At 42.9% G+C, this 14,662-nt stretch overlaps 1 protein-coding gene across 4 annotated transcripts in view; it reads right to left on the bottom strand.

The window, feature by feature from the left end:
- Positions 1-14,662, bottom strand: part of CCDC134 (coiled-coil domain containing 134) — a 171,887-nt gene that overhangs the window by 134,320 nt on the left and 22,905 nt on the right. For 3 of the 4 annotated variants that reach the window (XR_005750590.1, XM_040359634.1, XM_040359632.1), the window contains exon 2: positions 913-1,024. Coding sequence is in view for 3 of the 4 variants with exons in the window: in XM_040359634.1 (XP_040215568.1) it covers positions 913-1,015 (103 nt within the window). In the remaining variant the exon portion in view is untranslated. Of the gene's footprint in view, positions 1-912; positions 1,025-12,743; positions 12,783-14,662 lie in introns of all 4 variants that reach the window. The other variant, XM_040359633.1, reaches the window with a different exon arrangement.

Consider the following 14,662-nt stretch of genomic DNA (forward strand, 5'->3'; position numbering starts at 1 on the left):
TCGAAGATTCTCATAAAAGAAAATAAAAGATAATAAAAAATAAAAATTTCCTCAGGGTGCTGGGCCCAAAAGGGAGCCATACCTCCTCTTTTGCTAGTCAGGGAAAAAAAAAAAAAAAAAAAAAAAAAAAAAAAGGGCTGCTTGCTGCAGGGGCGGGGCTGTTCAACTCTGTTAAAGTAACAACTCTGTTAAAGTAACATGTATTTAAATATCTAACATGTTTCTGCCTAGTCCTCTCCTGTGAACAGGAACATAACCCACTTGTCAAGACTTGAGAAGGCTGTGTCCGTCCATGGACGATAAGAGAAAAACAACATTTTTTTTGAAGGAAGACATTGTTTTTTTTATGGCTAACGTATAATAATATATTACAGTTCCGTTTGAAAATCTTTAACTTTTTTTTTCTTTAAAAAATAAAAATAAAAATGTGATCCGAGTCTGATCCGAGTCTGATGATATTTACCAGATTCCACCTTGAATAGTATATATCTCTTCTGTCTGTTATTCTCAGAGTGGATAAGATATTTTAATCCCAAACCATATAGTTGGTTATTTACATTTACCATTGCATATAGATATTTAAGAATAAATTGCCTTTTTTTTTTTACTTTACATATTAACTAAACTATACACCACACTTTTTTTTAAGGTTATTAACCGAGAAAATCGAAACAATAAATCGGCCAATAATCGATTATGAAAATAACCCTACTATAGTCTGCTACGATCAGTTTATTCCCTATATGTCAAATAATTTGAGCCAATTAGGGTTTCAAATAAAAGCAGATAGCCCTCTGTGCCAAAAAGATGCTGCATTGATTTACTAATGAACAAACCTCAATTGCTGTCTTAAACTGTGCATAAAAAAATAAAACAAAAATAACAAATTTAATTAAAACCGTAAATGGATACAGATGTCAAAAGCTGTATCTTTCTTCTGCTTGTTGGTGTCTGAGCATTCCCCCAAGGTCAGCAATACAAACAAGAGAAAACTTAATATTTGGAGAGGTTCCATCACAGGGATCTGCAAAACACAAAATGCGTGCATTAAATAACTGTTTCCCAGAGCGCCACACCCTCCCCCTTTACCAATTGCTCGAACTCCCACCACATTAGTTGTGAAAAGTACACACCTCCAATTTAAAATTGTGCACCGAGCATACTTCACCCCACATAGACTTCATAAAATGAACCCCGCGCACTCCCCGGAGTGTTGGAGATGCAGCGCCTCCCCTGGCGACTTCTCTCACATCTTCTGGCAGTGCCCTGCAGTGAAACAATATTGGGAGGAGGTGCTAACATTGGTTAACAAGGTTGCAGCAGTCCAACTGCCCATGGCAATGGAGGTCTGCATCCTGGGTATCGTTGAAAACATTGTTCCATCCTCAGCTAAACGTACACTGATAAGCCTGCTACTTTTTTATGCACGAAAGAATATTGCTATGCACTGGAAGAAACCCACACCCCCCTGCCTGGTGCAGTGGAGACGGCTGGTCAACTCCAGCCTCCCCATGTACAAAGATACATATTTCAACCGTGGATGCCCACAGAAGTATGATAAAGTTTGGCGAGCCTGGTTGGCTGAGTCGGAAACGGTTGGATGATTGTTCCATATAACCGCCACGTCTACCATTCAACATAGTTCCCACTGCTGACATGGATTAGTATCAGGGATAGTCACGTGGGTTGGTGCCACACTGGAGGCGGGGTGCACCCCTGTCCCCACCGTGCCTGACATTGCAACTGAAGCACACTGTAGTAGTGATATGTAGCACAAAGTTTCCTGTAAAATATATGCACAATTGAGCTGTGTAAATATATGTCTTTGTATTGTCTGTTTAAATTGTCTTATTGTATGTTGTGAAAACTTCAATAAATACAATTTAAAAAAAAAAAAAAAAAGTACACACCTCACAAGAGAGGTTTAAATGCTTTAGGCAAACCCGCATAGTGGGCAGCCTTTGTTCTTTCTCCTCTTTCTAGTTTTCAAGTTGCAGCACTATGCAAGTTGACTGCATAGACAATAGGTTGACTTATGATTTTATTAAGACAATATACTGATTTTATGGATAGCCCAATATTGCCAGTGCAGCCCTAACCTTAACTGCAAGGTCTTTTTTGCCACTTTGAAATTTATTCACTTCCTGCCCGGTCAATAGCATATTGACGTCCAGGAAGTGGTTGCGTTATCCTGACTGGACATCTATTGACGTCCTGCAGGATAACAGCCACCCCGCGCCCGTGGGGGAGCGCATCGCGGCGATCGGTGGTGTGTCAGTCTGACACACCGCAACACCGATCTCAGTAAAGAACCTCCGACGGAGGCTCTTTACCACGTGATCAGCCGTGTCCAATCATGGCTGATCACGATGTAAACCGGAAGAGCCGTTGATCGGCTCTTCCTCACTCGCGTCTGACAGACGCGAGTAGAGGAGAGGCGATCGGCAGCTCTCCTGATAGGGGGGGTTTGCGCTGATTGTTTATCAGCGCAGCCCCCCCTCGGATGCCCACACTGGGCCACCAGGATGACGCCCAGAAGCACCAGGGAAGCACCCAACGTGTGGATGGCCAGGTAAGTCCCCATGGCCATCCACATGTACAAATGTATGAACATATGCCAATCAGTGCCCACAAATGGGCATTGACTGGCACCGGCATGGCACACATTTGTGATGCCCATCAGTGCCACCTACCAGTGTCCATCCATGCCCACCTATCAGTGCCCATCCATGCCACCTATCAGTGCCACCCATAAGTACCCAGTGCCAGCTATGAGTGCCCATCAGTGCCACCCATAAGTACCCAGTGCCACCTATCAGTGCCGCCATATCAGTGCCCGTCAGTGCAGCCATATTTCACTCTTTTATTTGTTGCGCAAAAAATCGCAGATGATCAAAATACCACCAAAAGAAAGCTCTATTTGTGGGAACAAAATGATAAAAAAATTTGATTGGGTACAGTGTAGCATGACCGCGCAATTGTCATTCAAATTGCGACAGCGCTGAAAGCTGAAAATTGGCTTGGACAGGAAGGTGTATAAGTGCCTGGTATGGAAGTGGTTGAAGTAGAAGTCAACTTTCATTAAAAAAAAAAAAAAAAAATTCTCTATCTGGAAAAGCAAGTTTTTGCGGGCAAAAAAAATATGCATTTTTTTTTTTAAAGAAGCCTGTAAAGCATTGCGCCCGTTATGAGCAGATCGCAGGTGCAATGCAGGACACCTGCAGATTGTCTGTGTAAGCTGCCTGCTCGTACCTCGTGGGCAGGCAGTTACACAATGACAGGAAGAAACAATCACCTAATTTGGCAGTCAAATTGCTCCTCAGTGTTAGCAGAGTAGAACCACCTGTCCATTTTGTCTTACAGCCCCACTCAGACTTGCAAATGGGGCTGATCGTGATTAGAAGTCTATTCTCCAGAAAATCCTTAGCAAAGTGAAATCTACTTTCCTTTAGTAAATCAACCCCAATGTGCAGTTCACACATGCACAGTTAAAATTTGAAAAATTGCTCCCAAGAGCCTATAGGCAGCTAGAAAAAAAATGGACTGAATAGAAGATATCAAAAAATGTATCACATACATGAAAAAACAAGAAAAAACTAAAACAAAAAATACATGAAAAAACAAAAACAAAAAACAAACATATGAATTAAAAACTGCATGAACTCTGGTATGCATGGTGTTCAAACATGAGATGTCAATATTGGCAATAGCAAAAAAATAGGATTTTTTGTACTCACCGTAAAATCCTTTTCTCTGTCGTCCATGGACGGACACAGCCTTCACAAGTCTTGACATATGGGATATGTTCCCGTTTATAGGCGAGGACTAGGCATAACATGTTAGTTACTTTAACAGAGTTGAACAGCCCCGCCGAGGGGGCGGTCCCTTCAGACATAACCCTCCGCCCTGCAATATGCAGCCTCAGTTCATAACAAGCAGTACAAACCTAAAAAAAGGAGAGGTGGGTGCTGTGCCCGTCAATGGACGACAGAGAAAAGGATTTTACGGAGAGTACATCTTTTCATCCATGGACAAACACAGCCTTCACAAGTCTTGACATATGGGACATCCCCAAGCAGTGTCACAAAAACGAGGGGTGGGAACAATATCAATAAAAACATAATTTCACCCCAAAACAAGCAGAGCTCAATGGAGGAGGTGCAACTTTAAACAGCCGCCTTCAAAACCTTGCGGCCGAAGGAAGCATCTGAAAATACACTCACATCAACCTTGGAAAAAAAAAAAAAAAAAGTGTGAACAGACGACCAAGTCGCCGCTTTGCACACCTGGAAAGCCCAGGAAAAAACAATTGCCCTGGTTGAATGTACCGTGACGGGAAAGGGGGGCGTACGCCCCCTAAGAGCATAGGCCTGTATGACGGTCTGCCTGATCCACCGAGAAATGGTGGCCGACAAGACCGCCAGGCCCTTTTGTGGACCAGTCACCGACACAAAATAGCGAGTCAGACCTCCGAAACTGAGCCGCAGCAGACAGGTACACCCGCAAGGCACGCACCACGTCTAAAGTATGATGCGTAACCTCCTTGGGATGCGCCGGCCGAGGACACAAGGATGAAAGTACAATGTCCTTGTTAAGGTGGAAGGCCGAAACCACCTTCGGAAGGAAGGCTGCGAGCACAGCACCGCTTTATCCTTATGGAGGACCAAGTATGGCGACTTGCTAGACAAGGCCGCAAACTCAAACACATCTGACAGATGTAATGGCCACTAAAAAGGTCACCTTTTGAGAAAGTGTCGAGAGGAATATCTCTGATATTTTCAAAGGGAGGTTCCTGAAGAACCGAGGCACCAGATTCAAATCCCATGGGAGGAAGAAGTGGTCTAATAGGGGGAAGCACATGACGAACCCCCTGAAAAAAAAAAAAAAAAAAAAAAAAAAAAAGGTACCCCACCAGGGAATTGGCCTGCCAAAGGCCGTTGAAATAACACAGCCAAAGCTGAAATCTGCCCCTTAATGGTGCTCAAGGCAAGTTTCTGATCTACTCCACGCTGTAAAAACAGTAGGACCCTGGAAACCGAATACGTCCGTGGACGCCACCCCATCTCTTTGCATATAGAGATGTAGGCCTTCCAGGAGCGATGATAGATCTTTCTGGAAGACTTCCGTACCCTCAGCATGGTTGAGATAACCGAGTCCGAAAGACATCGTTCCCTCAGCACCTGGCTTTCAATAGCCATGCAGTTAAAGCCGGCGACTGTAAAGCAGGATGAAGTATGGGACCTTGAGACAGAAGGTCCTCCTGCATGGACAGCCGCCAGGGTGCATCCACCACCAGGCGCACGAGATCGGCATACCAAGAACACTGGGGCCAATCAGGAGTGATAAGAATCATCAGGATCCCCCTCAGTCTCCACTCTGCGGAGCAGACAAGGAAGCAACTTCAGTGGTGGAAAGGCATAAATTAGCCGATACTGACCCAACCTCGACACCTTGCGATTGAAGAGAGAAGCCAGGAGATACATGTCCGGTGTGCCCCACCCCCTGCAGAGTTGAAACACCTCCGGATACAATGACCAGTCCCCTTGGTCCAGCATCTGGCGACTTAGGTAGTCCGCCAGCCAGTTTCTACGCCCGGAATGTAAATGGCCGACGCGTTTCTTTCCGCCCACCGCAGGATGTGAGCGACCTTGTATGCCGCAGCTGAGCTCCGTGTTCCCTCCTGATGGTTGACATAAACAACGCCACGGCGGTGGGGTGACTGGATCCTGATTGGGCGACCCTGCAACCTCCTCGACCGCGAGGAGAGGCACAGAACATGGAGTGCCAGGACATTGATTGGTAGACGGGATTTTTCTAGAGTCCAGCGACCCTGGGCCGACTGGACCCCCCCCCCCAACCTGTGAGGCTGTCGTCCGTCGTAATCACCGTCCACAGGAAGGGGAGAAAAAACGGCTTCCCGGACCAAAGAGCCGTGGATCTCATCCACCAATTCAGAAAGACTGACAAGGTGACCTACCTGAATCTGGCGATCCTTGGACGAAAAAGAGAAAAGATTTTAACACTAATTGCCATTGCTTACAGAAGAGAAAAGTGTTTTGCGATCGTATGAGACACTAAAATGTGAGACAAAGGGAGATGAAGCACAGACATACCTGCAACACAGACAGCATAGGATACACAGAGATACATTTTTATTTTTCAATTGAACACACAACCATCTCCATTCAACCAGGCTGTCTGTGTTATGTCAGTGCTCCCTCTCCCTTTATCTCACATTTAGTCTGTGTGACTTTGCATGGGTTGGTGTGGTCCCGTTCCATACTCCTTGGACAGATTACCACCTGGAAACTAGCCCGCCTATATTTTTTTTAATCGACTTTGGTCATGCACAGTATTTCAATTGAAGGTATGAAAACTTTTTGATCAAACGATGGCCAAATCAATTGGACGATGGGTCCATATATGTAGACTTCTTCCATTTAGAATGCCATAACATTGATAGGTTTTTTGATATTAGAGGTCTTAACCCCCTGAGGAAGACCAGAACAATATACGATCAAAACGCGTTGGGGCTCTTTGAGCAATAGCATTTAGTGTTAAATTATTTTTTGCCATTTGCAATATTGACATCTCATGTTTAGATACCATGCATAGCAGAGCTCAAGCAGTTCATTCATGTGTTTTTTCTTTTCCATATATTTGTACGCAATAAAAATAAACTTGATATATTCTATTCAGTCCAATTTTTTTTTCTAGCTGCCTATAGGCCCTTTGTGAGGAATTCTTCGAATTAATCATTATTTTTATTAATCATTATTCGGGCTAGCAGCACTTTCTTTAATTTCTTGCTAGAAAATTACTTAACCTCCCAAACAATTATATATTTTCTGAAAGGAAAGGTCCTGTAGAATAAAATGGTAACCGTTTGCAATTTTTTTTAAGTCACACTATATTTTTGCATGTTTATCAAACATATTTTTTGGAAAAATACACGTACATGCATTCACAATAAAATATATATAAATTTTGGGGTAAAACAAAGAATATTGGGTTTTGTAGAGTAAAAAGATACCAATTATCAAGACAAAAATTGCATGGTACAAACAAAATGGCAACCACTCCAACCTATAATTGTCCTTTGCAGCACATGGAAGGGTGACACATCAAAAAAAGAACAAAAACAAATAAAATAATTCCCAACTCACTTACCAGCCAGCCTGCAACAAAACGGTTTTGTCGAATAAGTTCATGTTAAAACCAAGGGGCTCAATTTGCAGACATTTAAAAATATATGCGCAAGTTGCAGGGCTACTTAACGCACCCCAGTGTACTGAAGTCCTAACGCTATAAATTGAGAGTCTCCAAAAGTTGGAGCACAATGTTGGAAAAGTTTTCTATGTGCATTGTGTGACTATTTATAAAAATGTAAAATGGAGTCCAGTTTCTGTAATGGCTTCTAAGGACACGTTGCTTTAGCTCTTCTTGTTCTATTGTTTGTTTTACTTCCTTAAATCAAACGTTGTAAAGAGACACTGTGATTGGCAATAAAGCTGTTTGCGTCATGAGCCACCGGTGGTCTTTAAGCCAATAGTACACTTTCTGTTGACCATATAAGAAGGTCATACACCTCGTGTCTGTATGGGACTTTTTGCTTTTTCACGTAGCATGTAGACTTCCATCCAGTTATACCGGTGTAACTGAAATAAAGCCATCTTGCTTCTGGAACACTTGAAGTTTGACTGATCACAGGGGAAGAATTATCCTATCATTTTGGTCCTTCGAGCCGGTACCAATGCGTGAAGCCCGGGTCCAATGGTTCTGATCGATCAGAAATCGGTGAGTATCGGATCTCAAAACTCACTGAGAAAATAAGTCCCCCCACTTAACATTAGTGGTCAAATAGGGGCCGATTGCTACCAGGACCCGGATTCAACCATCTGGTTCCGAACCTGCCGTGATCCAGTCCTTCTATTGTGTTTTGGAGGCAAGATACTTTAAATTACATTTTTTTTCTCTCTCTCTCTCCAAGTCTATTCTTTTTTTCTCTTTTTCTCTGCTTGATTCTGGTTATGAGTTATAGAACAGACATTGGGACTGATTGTATGACATCTTAATAGTCCACTGATGAGTTGTGATAACAGACATTGAGACTGATTGTATAATATCTTAATAGTCCGATGTCACAGGCATTTGGGGCGTTGCCCGAGGTAAAAATGGACGTCGCCTGCTGTCCGGGACAGATAAAAAAAAAAAAAGATTTGAAGGGTATACCGAATGTCGTAGGTTACGGACCCGACAATTTAAGCGCTACAAGTAGCCGAGTTATCTAAATAGATTGCGAGGCCGACTGTTTTCTTGGTGATCATTTTTTTCTCTTTTTATCTCTTTCAAATGGTTAACCTTGCTAACTTTACCTTTTGTTTGAACAACAGTACTGCTGCACACACAGGTTTTAACTATTTTTTGTGTGGGGTGTTTTGATATTTATTTTGTTTCCCCTGTATTCTTATTGTTATCGTGGCCAAGGATTGCTAAACCAGTGATTTACAAATTATTGGAAACCCCAATTAATGCTAACAACAGGGACGTTTTTTGTTAAGGCAGTGTCTGCAATCTGGTGTTTAAACACTGGGCTCGCTCACCCCCCCCCATATTCAGACATTGCTAAGTACACTTGCTCTTTTGTGTGTGTGTGTGTGTGTGTGTGTGTGTGTGTGTGTGCACGTGTGAATTTAGACCAGGTCATTTTTTTTTCTCTCTTCTTTTTTGTTTGTTTGTTTTTTTGTCTGTGTTTGTTTTAAACAAACTGTGCTTCTTAAAAAAAAAAAAAAAAAAAAAAGAGGGGAACCTAATGCACAAGGTGATAAGAAATGTATGCATAACAAAGACCCTAACATTGTGATATACTGTGCTAAAAGGAAAAGAAAATGTGTTTTTTAGAATAATTTAACTGAAAAAGGTTGCCAGAATTTGGTGAAAAAAGCTTAAATTGTTAAGATCAGAGAAGGTGTAAGTTAGAAATGGCGGCATGCTGGCTTGTGGACAAAGAGGATAATTTAATTTGTAGCACCCAGAGACCACCTCCTTATAATGGTCCTCCCCCTCAGGTGCAAGCCACTGCCCAGAGTACCACCCTCCCTGTGACATCCACCCCTGTCAGAGGAACCGCCTCTGAACAAGACCCTGACCCTACTTCCTTAATCTCTCCAGATAGCAGCATGATCTCGGAGCTGAACAGATCAATCCTTGAAACTTTAACTGACGCCATAACCTATACACTAGGTGCCCCTGCTGGTGCCAAGAGATCAAGTAAACCTCCTATTAGGTATGGTGTAGATGATGGTGAAGTATACCCTTTGATAGAAGTCCCAAACCCCAGGGGAGGACAGGCTGATGGGTTGGGAGGACAGCATCCCCCGACAATGACTGTTTTCAGGCCATGGACTGAGAAGGACATACAAAAGGCTACAGAACACATAAAACATCCAAAATTAGGTCCAGTGGAATTTATTGAAAACATAGAGGGATTACGGAACAGTTACAAGTTGAACGGTGTGGAGGTAGAGAGAGTCCTGAGGAGAGTGCTGGGATCAGATTGGGTTTCCGTAAAGGGGGATTGGGACCCTTGCGGCCTAGCAGATGGGCAGGGGCGAAGAGATCCATTACCTCCAGATAGCCCAGACTTAGGAAACAGGTTGACTGCATTACTGAATAGATGTCAGCTTAGATGGATTCAAAGGACTGATTGGCAGAAAATAAATATGACAGTACAAGAAGACAAAAAGAGTGTCAGTGACTACCTAAATAAACTACGAGAGGTTTTTAAAGTGTTCTCCGGGCTCCCCGAAGCTGAGGATGTGAATAGTGCATATCAGCAACAGCTAAAAATAGCTTTTGTAAATGGATTAAAACAGGATCATAAGGATTACATTGTTAAAAATATGGTTATTTACGGAACTGCATCAGTTCTAGATGTTTTACAATATGCTAAACATTCAGAGAAGTATCTGAAAACAATGGGAAACAAATGTGAAAGTAAAGGTTTTTGTGCAAAGTGTTGGAGATGAGGATGTAGAGGAGTACACTGCCGAGGCGGAAACAGAGGAGTCCCATAGAAGGAAGCAGAGGAGGGTATTGCCTCCTAATAGATACATTTTTACAAACAGAGGTGGTTATTCTGTGTCCTGACAGCCCCTGTAACACCCCTCTTTTCCCTGTTAAGAAGGCTCCGCCTTCCACAGGCTGGAGAATGGTACAGGATTTACAAGCTGTTAACCAGGCAGTTATACCAAGAGCTCCTGTGGTACCAGATCCACACACACTATTGAATGATTTGGATCCAGGGAATGAATTCTTCTCTGTGATTGATATCAGTAATGTTTTTTTAAGTTTTCCAGTGCACCCCGACCATCAATTTTGGTTTGCCTTCACTTACCGGGGGAAAAGGTATACCTTCACGAGGTTGCCCCAGAGCTATTGTGAGTCCCCCACCATCTTTTCACAGGCAATGTCCACAAACTTGGCTCAATTTGTGCCCCTAGGGGGAAGCCAGCTCCTCCTCTATGAAGACACAGTCTAGTGGCGTCTCCCTCAGAGAAGGTTTGTAGGACTGACACAATGGCTCTGTTGTATTTTCTCCATGATCAAGGGCATAAGGTAAATAACACTAAAACTCTAGTTGTGGCAACAGCAGGTCAAATACTTGGGGTATAATATCTCAAAAGAAGGTCGGCACCTGGATGAAGCGAGAATTCGAATCCTCCTACAGGTGTCGAGACCAAAAAACAAATGATGTATTTTTTGGGCATGAGTAATTTTTGTACGGTTTGGATCCTCGGGTATTCAATATTGACCGCCCCATTGGTCCATGCCTTACATGGTAACCCCATGGCCCCACAGGATGCTATTAAATGGAGTGAGGAAACAGAGATAGCTTTTACTGACCTAAAACAAGTCCTTTCTAGTTCATCAGTGCTAGCCTTAACGGAATATGATAAACCTTTTTCAAACAAACAGTAGATTTAAGGGAAGGTCACATGACATCAGTACTTCCACAGTCACATGGTGAGCGCCAGAGGCCAATTGCTTACTATTCTACAAAACTAGACAGTGTAACTAGAGCACTTTCACCCTGTGTACAGGCAGTGGTAGCTGCAGCCGAAGCAGGTAAGGCCTCAGCATCTATAGTGCTATATCACCTGCTGACACTCATAGTACCTCATGCAGTATCTGTTATTCTTTTACAACAAAAGATATCACATGTGAGCCCGGCACGACACCTTTCCTGTATGACAATACTCTTGACACAACCTCACTTAACAATACAGAGGTGTACTACATTAAACCCATCCACACTACTACCACTCCCTACTGATGGCCATAAACATAACTGTACTGCTGCCATCACTGAAAAGGTACTGCCTCGAGGTGATTTGAAAGATGTACCTTTATCTAATCCTGACATGATGCTTTTTGTTGATGGCTCCAGTAGGACAAATCCAGATGGCACAAATGCAACTGGATACGCAGTAGTGACACAGGATGAAATCTTGGAAGCCAGGCCTTTACCAAAACATTATTCAGCACAAGTAGCAGAACTTGTAGCACTGACAAGAGCATGCATAATTACAAAAGGAAAATCTGTAACCATATACACAGATAGTCAATATGCATTTTCAACTGTACATGTTTTTGCACAACAATGGAAAAACAGGGGGATGGTGACCTCTAGTGGTAAGCCAATTTCACACACGGACTTCATTCTAGAACTTCTAGATGCAATACAGTTACCAAAAGAGCTTGCGATATGCAAATGTCAAGCACACACAAAACATACAGACCCCATCTCGGAGGGAAATAAAAGAGCAGATGAAGCGGCTAAAATAGCGGCACAAGAAACACATCAAATAATGACAGAACTGGAAATCATAGAGATAGATCATACAGTCCTTACTGATATGCAGCAGAATGCTCCCCCCGGGGAGAAACAATATTGGAAAACAAAAGGTTGCACATTGATAGAGAACATTTACACATCACCTGAAGGAAAACCAGTATTGCCAAAATCCCTATTTAGGTATGCAGCAGTGTTGACACATGGAGTAACTCATGTGTCAAACAGGGGGATGACTGAGATGTTAAATAAGGTATGTACGGCCTATGGCTTTACAAACTATTCAAAAACTTTTTGCTCTCAATGCATTATATGTGCAAAACACAATGCTCAGGGAGGTATAAGACCACGAAAAGGAAAGTTCCCCACACCGCAATATCCATTCCAACACATTTGTATGGATTTTATTGAATTGGACAAATGTGAAAGGAAAAACTATTGTCTGGTAATAATAGATGCTTTGACCAAATGGGTGGAGGTATTCCCGACAGGAAGTGCGGACGCACAGACTAGCCAAAGCATTACTAAGAGATATAATTCCTAGGTTTGGAATCCCTGAAAAGATCTACAGCGACAATGGATCCCATTTTGTAAATAAAACTATACAACATTTGACAGAAGTGATGGGTATCCAAGTAAAAAACCATTGCGCCTACCACCCCCAATCGGCTGGATTGGTGGAGAGACACAATGGAATCCTAAAAAATAAACTGAGAAAAGCTATGGAAGAAACAGGTAAAAATTGGATGTACTGCCTACCATTAGCTGTGACTAGCATGCATATTTCACCCACACAGGAAGGTTTGAGTCCATTTGAAATGATACATGGGAGGCCATATAGAAAACCCTTACTACTAAATGAAACACCAGTTGAAGAATCTGAACGTACCTTAGCAGAATATATATGTTCTATTCCAGAAGGTCCAATCTAAGGAGAAGAGAAAATCCATATTGGAGACTGGGTCCTAATAAAAGTAATAAAAAGGAAACATTGGCACTTGCCTAAGTGGGAGGGGCCATATCAGGTTCTTCTTACCACTCCCACTGCAATAAGGATTGCAGAGAGGTCTACCTGGACTCACCAGTCCCATTGCAAAAAGGTTTTACAGGCAGAGCAGGGTCAGTTGGCGGCAGAGCTCTGGTAAAGTCCGGCTACAAAGGGAGGTTCTGCACAAGGTGGGGCTTATCTCAAACCGGTGAAGAACTCCATTACCTTACCCCCAGGGCTCTGTAGCTGGTTAGGATGGAAGGGACAGTAATTATCTTGGGTCTACTGGTGACTCTAGGTGAGACGTCTATACGTGGAGGCAGAAACTGGAAAGAGAAGGAACCTCTAGAATGTGCAAGTACGGGGAAGGCCTTGAACTTAACCTTCATAGAAGAAGTAACTAGTACCATTTTAGTTGATTTTTGCCAAATGGTGGACTGTGGGGACTTAACTGAAGCAAGAAGGCTCCAATGGGCAGATAAATATGTTTGTTATATTCCAAGTGGAACTGACTGTTTAGTATGGAACCAGGTCCTGTGGACCACAGCACACCAAGATTGGGGGTACAACATTCTAGGCATAAAATGGTTTAAAAGAAAGACTCACCATAACAAAGGCGGCCAATTGTCCCTGTACCCATGGCAGAGATTGCAATCAATCAACGGTTATATTCTATGGGAGCATGGGTGATCAGATCCTTTAGGTACATTTTTCCTCGAGGTATTACCACCCAATAAAACCAAACAGGAAAAGGTAGACACAGAAGAGAAAGAAGAAGGCCATACTAAGATAGAAGTTCTGAGTAACACTGTAAGATTTACTAACCTAACAGTAGAAGATGCCATAGCTTTGGAGACGGGTTACCAAGAAAAAAAAATGAGTGGTTAGAATGGTTGAGGTACACGGTTAAAGCTCTAAAAAAAAAAAAAGGAAGCTGTTTAGTTTGTGCCGGAGCTAGACCACATTTAGCAACAGTCCCTTTTCCTCTAGATTACAATACAGATCCAGAAGGTTTAAAATGTATGTTGCGGTTGTATAATAAGAATTCTAAACCAGAAACAAATTCTACCTGTCACACATTGAGCTTGCTGTCTCCCCCAGTGCAGAGACCTCAGATACCTCCAGCGGTTGCTACGTATCCGGGAAATTTTACTTGTTTTACACTCCCAGGGAACAGTAGCGCGGTGGATCTTGGGTCACTACCTGATGACTGCTGTGCGGAGAGGATTAACAAGGAACATGGTGACTGGGTGGAACATGACATTCAGAGAGCTGATGTCTGGTGGATGTGTGGGGATAAGAAACTGCGAGCTAGGATCCCAGCCAATGCCCAAGGGGATTGTGCTATGGTCCAGCTGGTTATGCCCCTGAGAATCCTGTCAGAACACCCGTGGACTAAGAGTCACCAACGGTATCGAAGGGACACCTCTCTCAAAGGGTCATTTGACTCCCATATCTACATAGATGAGATTGGAGTTCCTCAAGGGGTGCCGAATGAGTTTAAGGCCAGGAGTCAGGTAACGGCTGGGTTTGAGTCTCTTTTTCTGGTGGGTGACTATAGATAAAAATGTTGACTGGATTAACTATATATACTACAACCAACAATGATTTGTAAACTATACCAGGGACGCTGTAAAAGGTCTAGCAGAACAGCTGGGCCCCACCTCTCTAATGGCATGGCAGAACCAAATGGCTTTAGATATGATCTTAGCTGAAAGAGGAGGGGTATGCAAATTGTTTGGTAGCATGTGTTGTACCTTTATCCCTAATAATACAGCTCCTGGAGGGACTGTGACCAAAGCCCTGGAAGGACTAACTGC

Source organism: Rana temporaria, chromosome 7 (genome assembly GCF_905171775.1).
Source record: "Rana temporaria chromosome 7, aRanTem1.1, whole genome shotgun sequence".
NCBI lineage: Eukaryota > Metazoa > Chordata > Amphibia > Anura > Ranidae > Rana > Rana temporaria.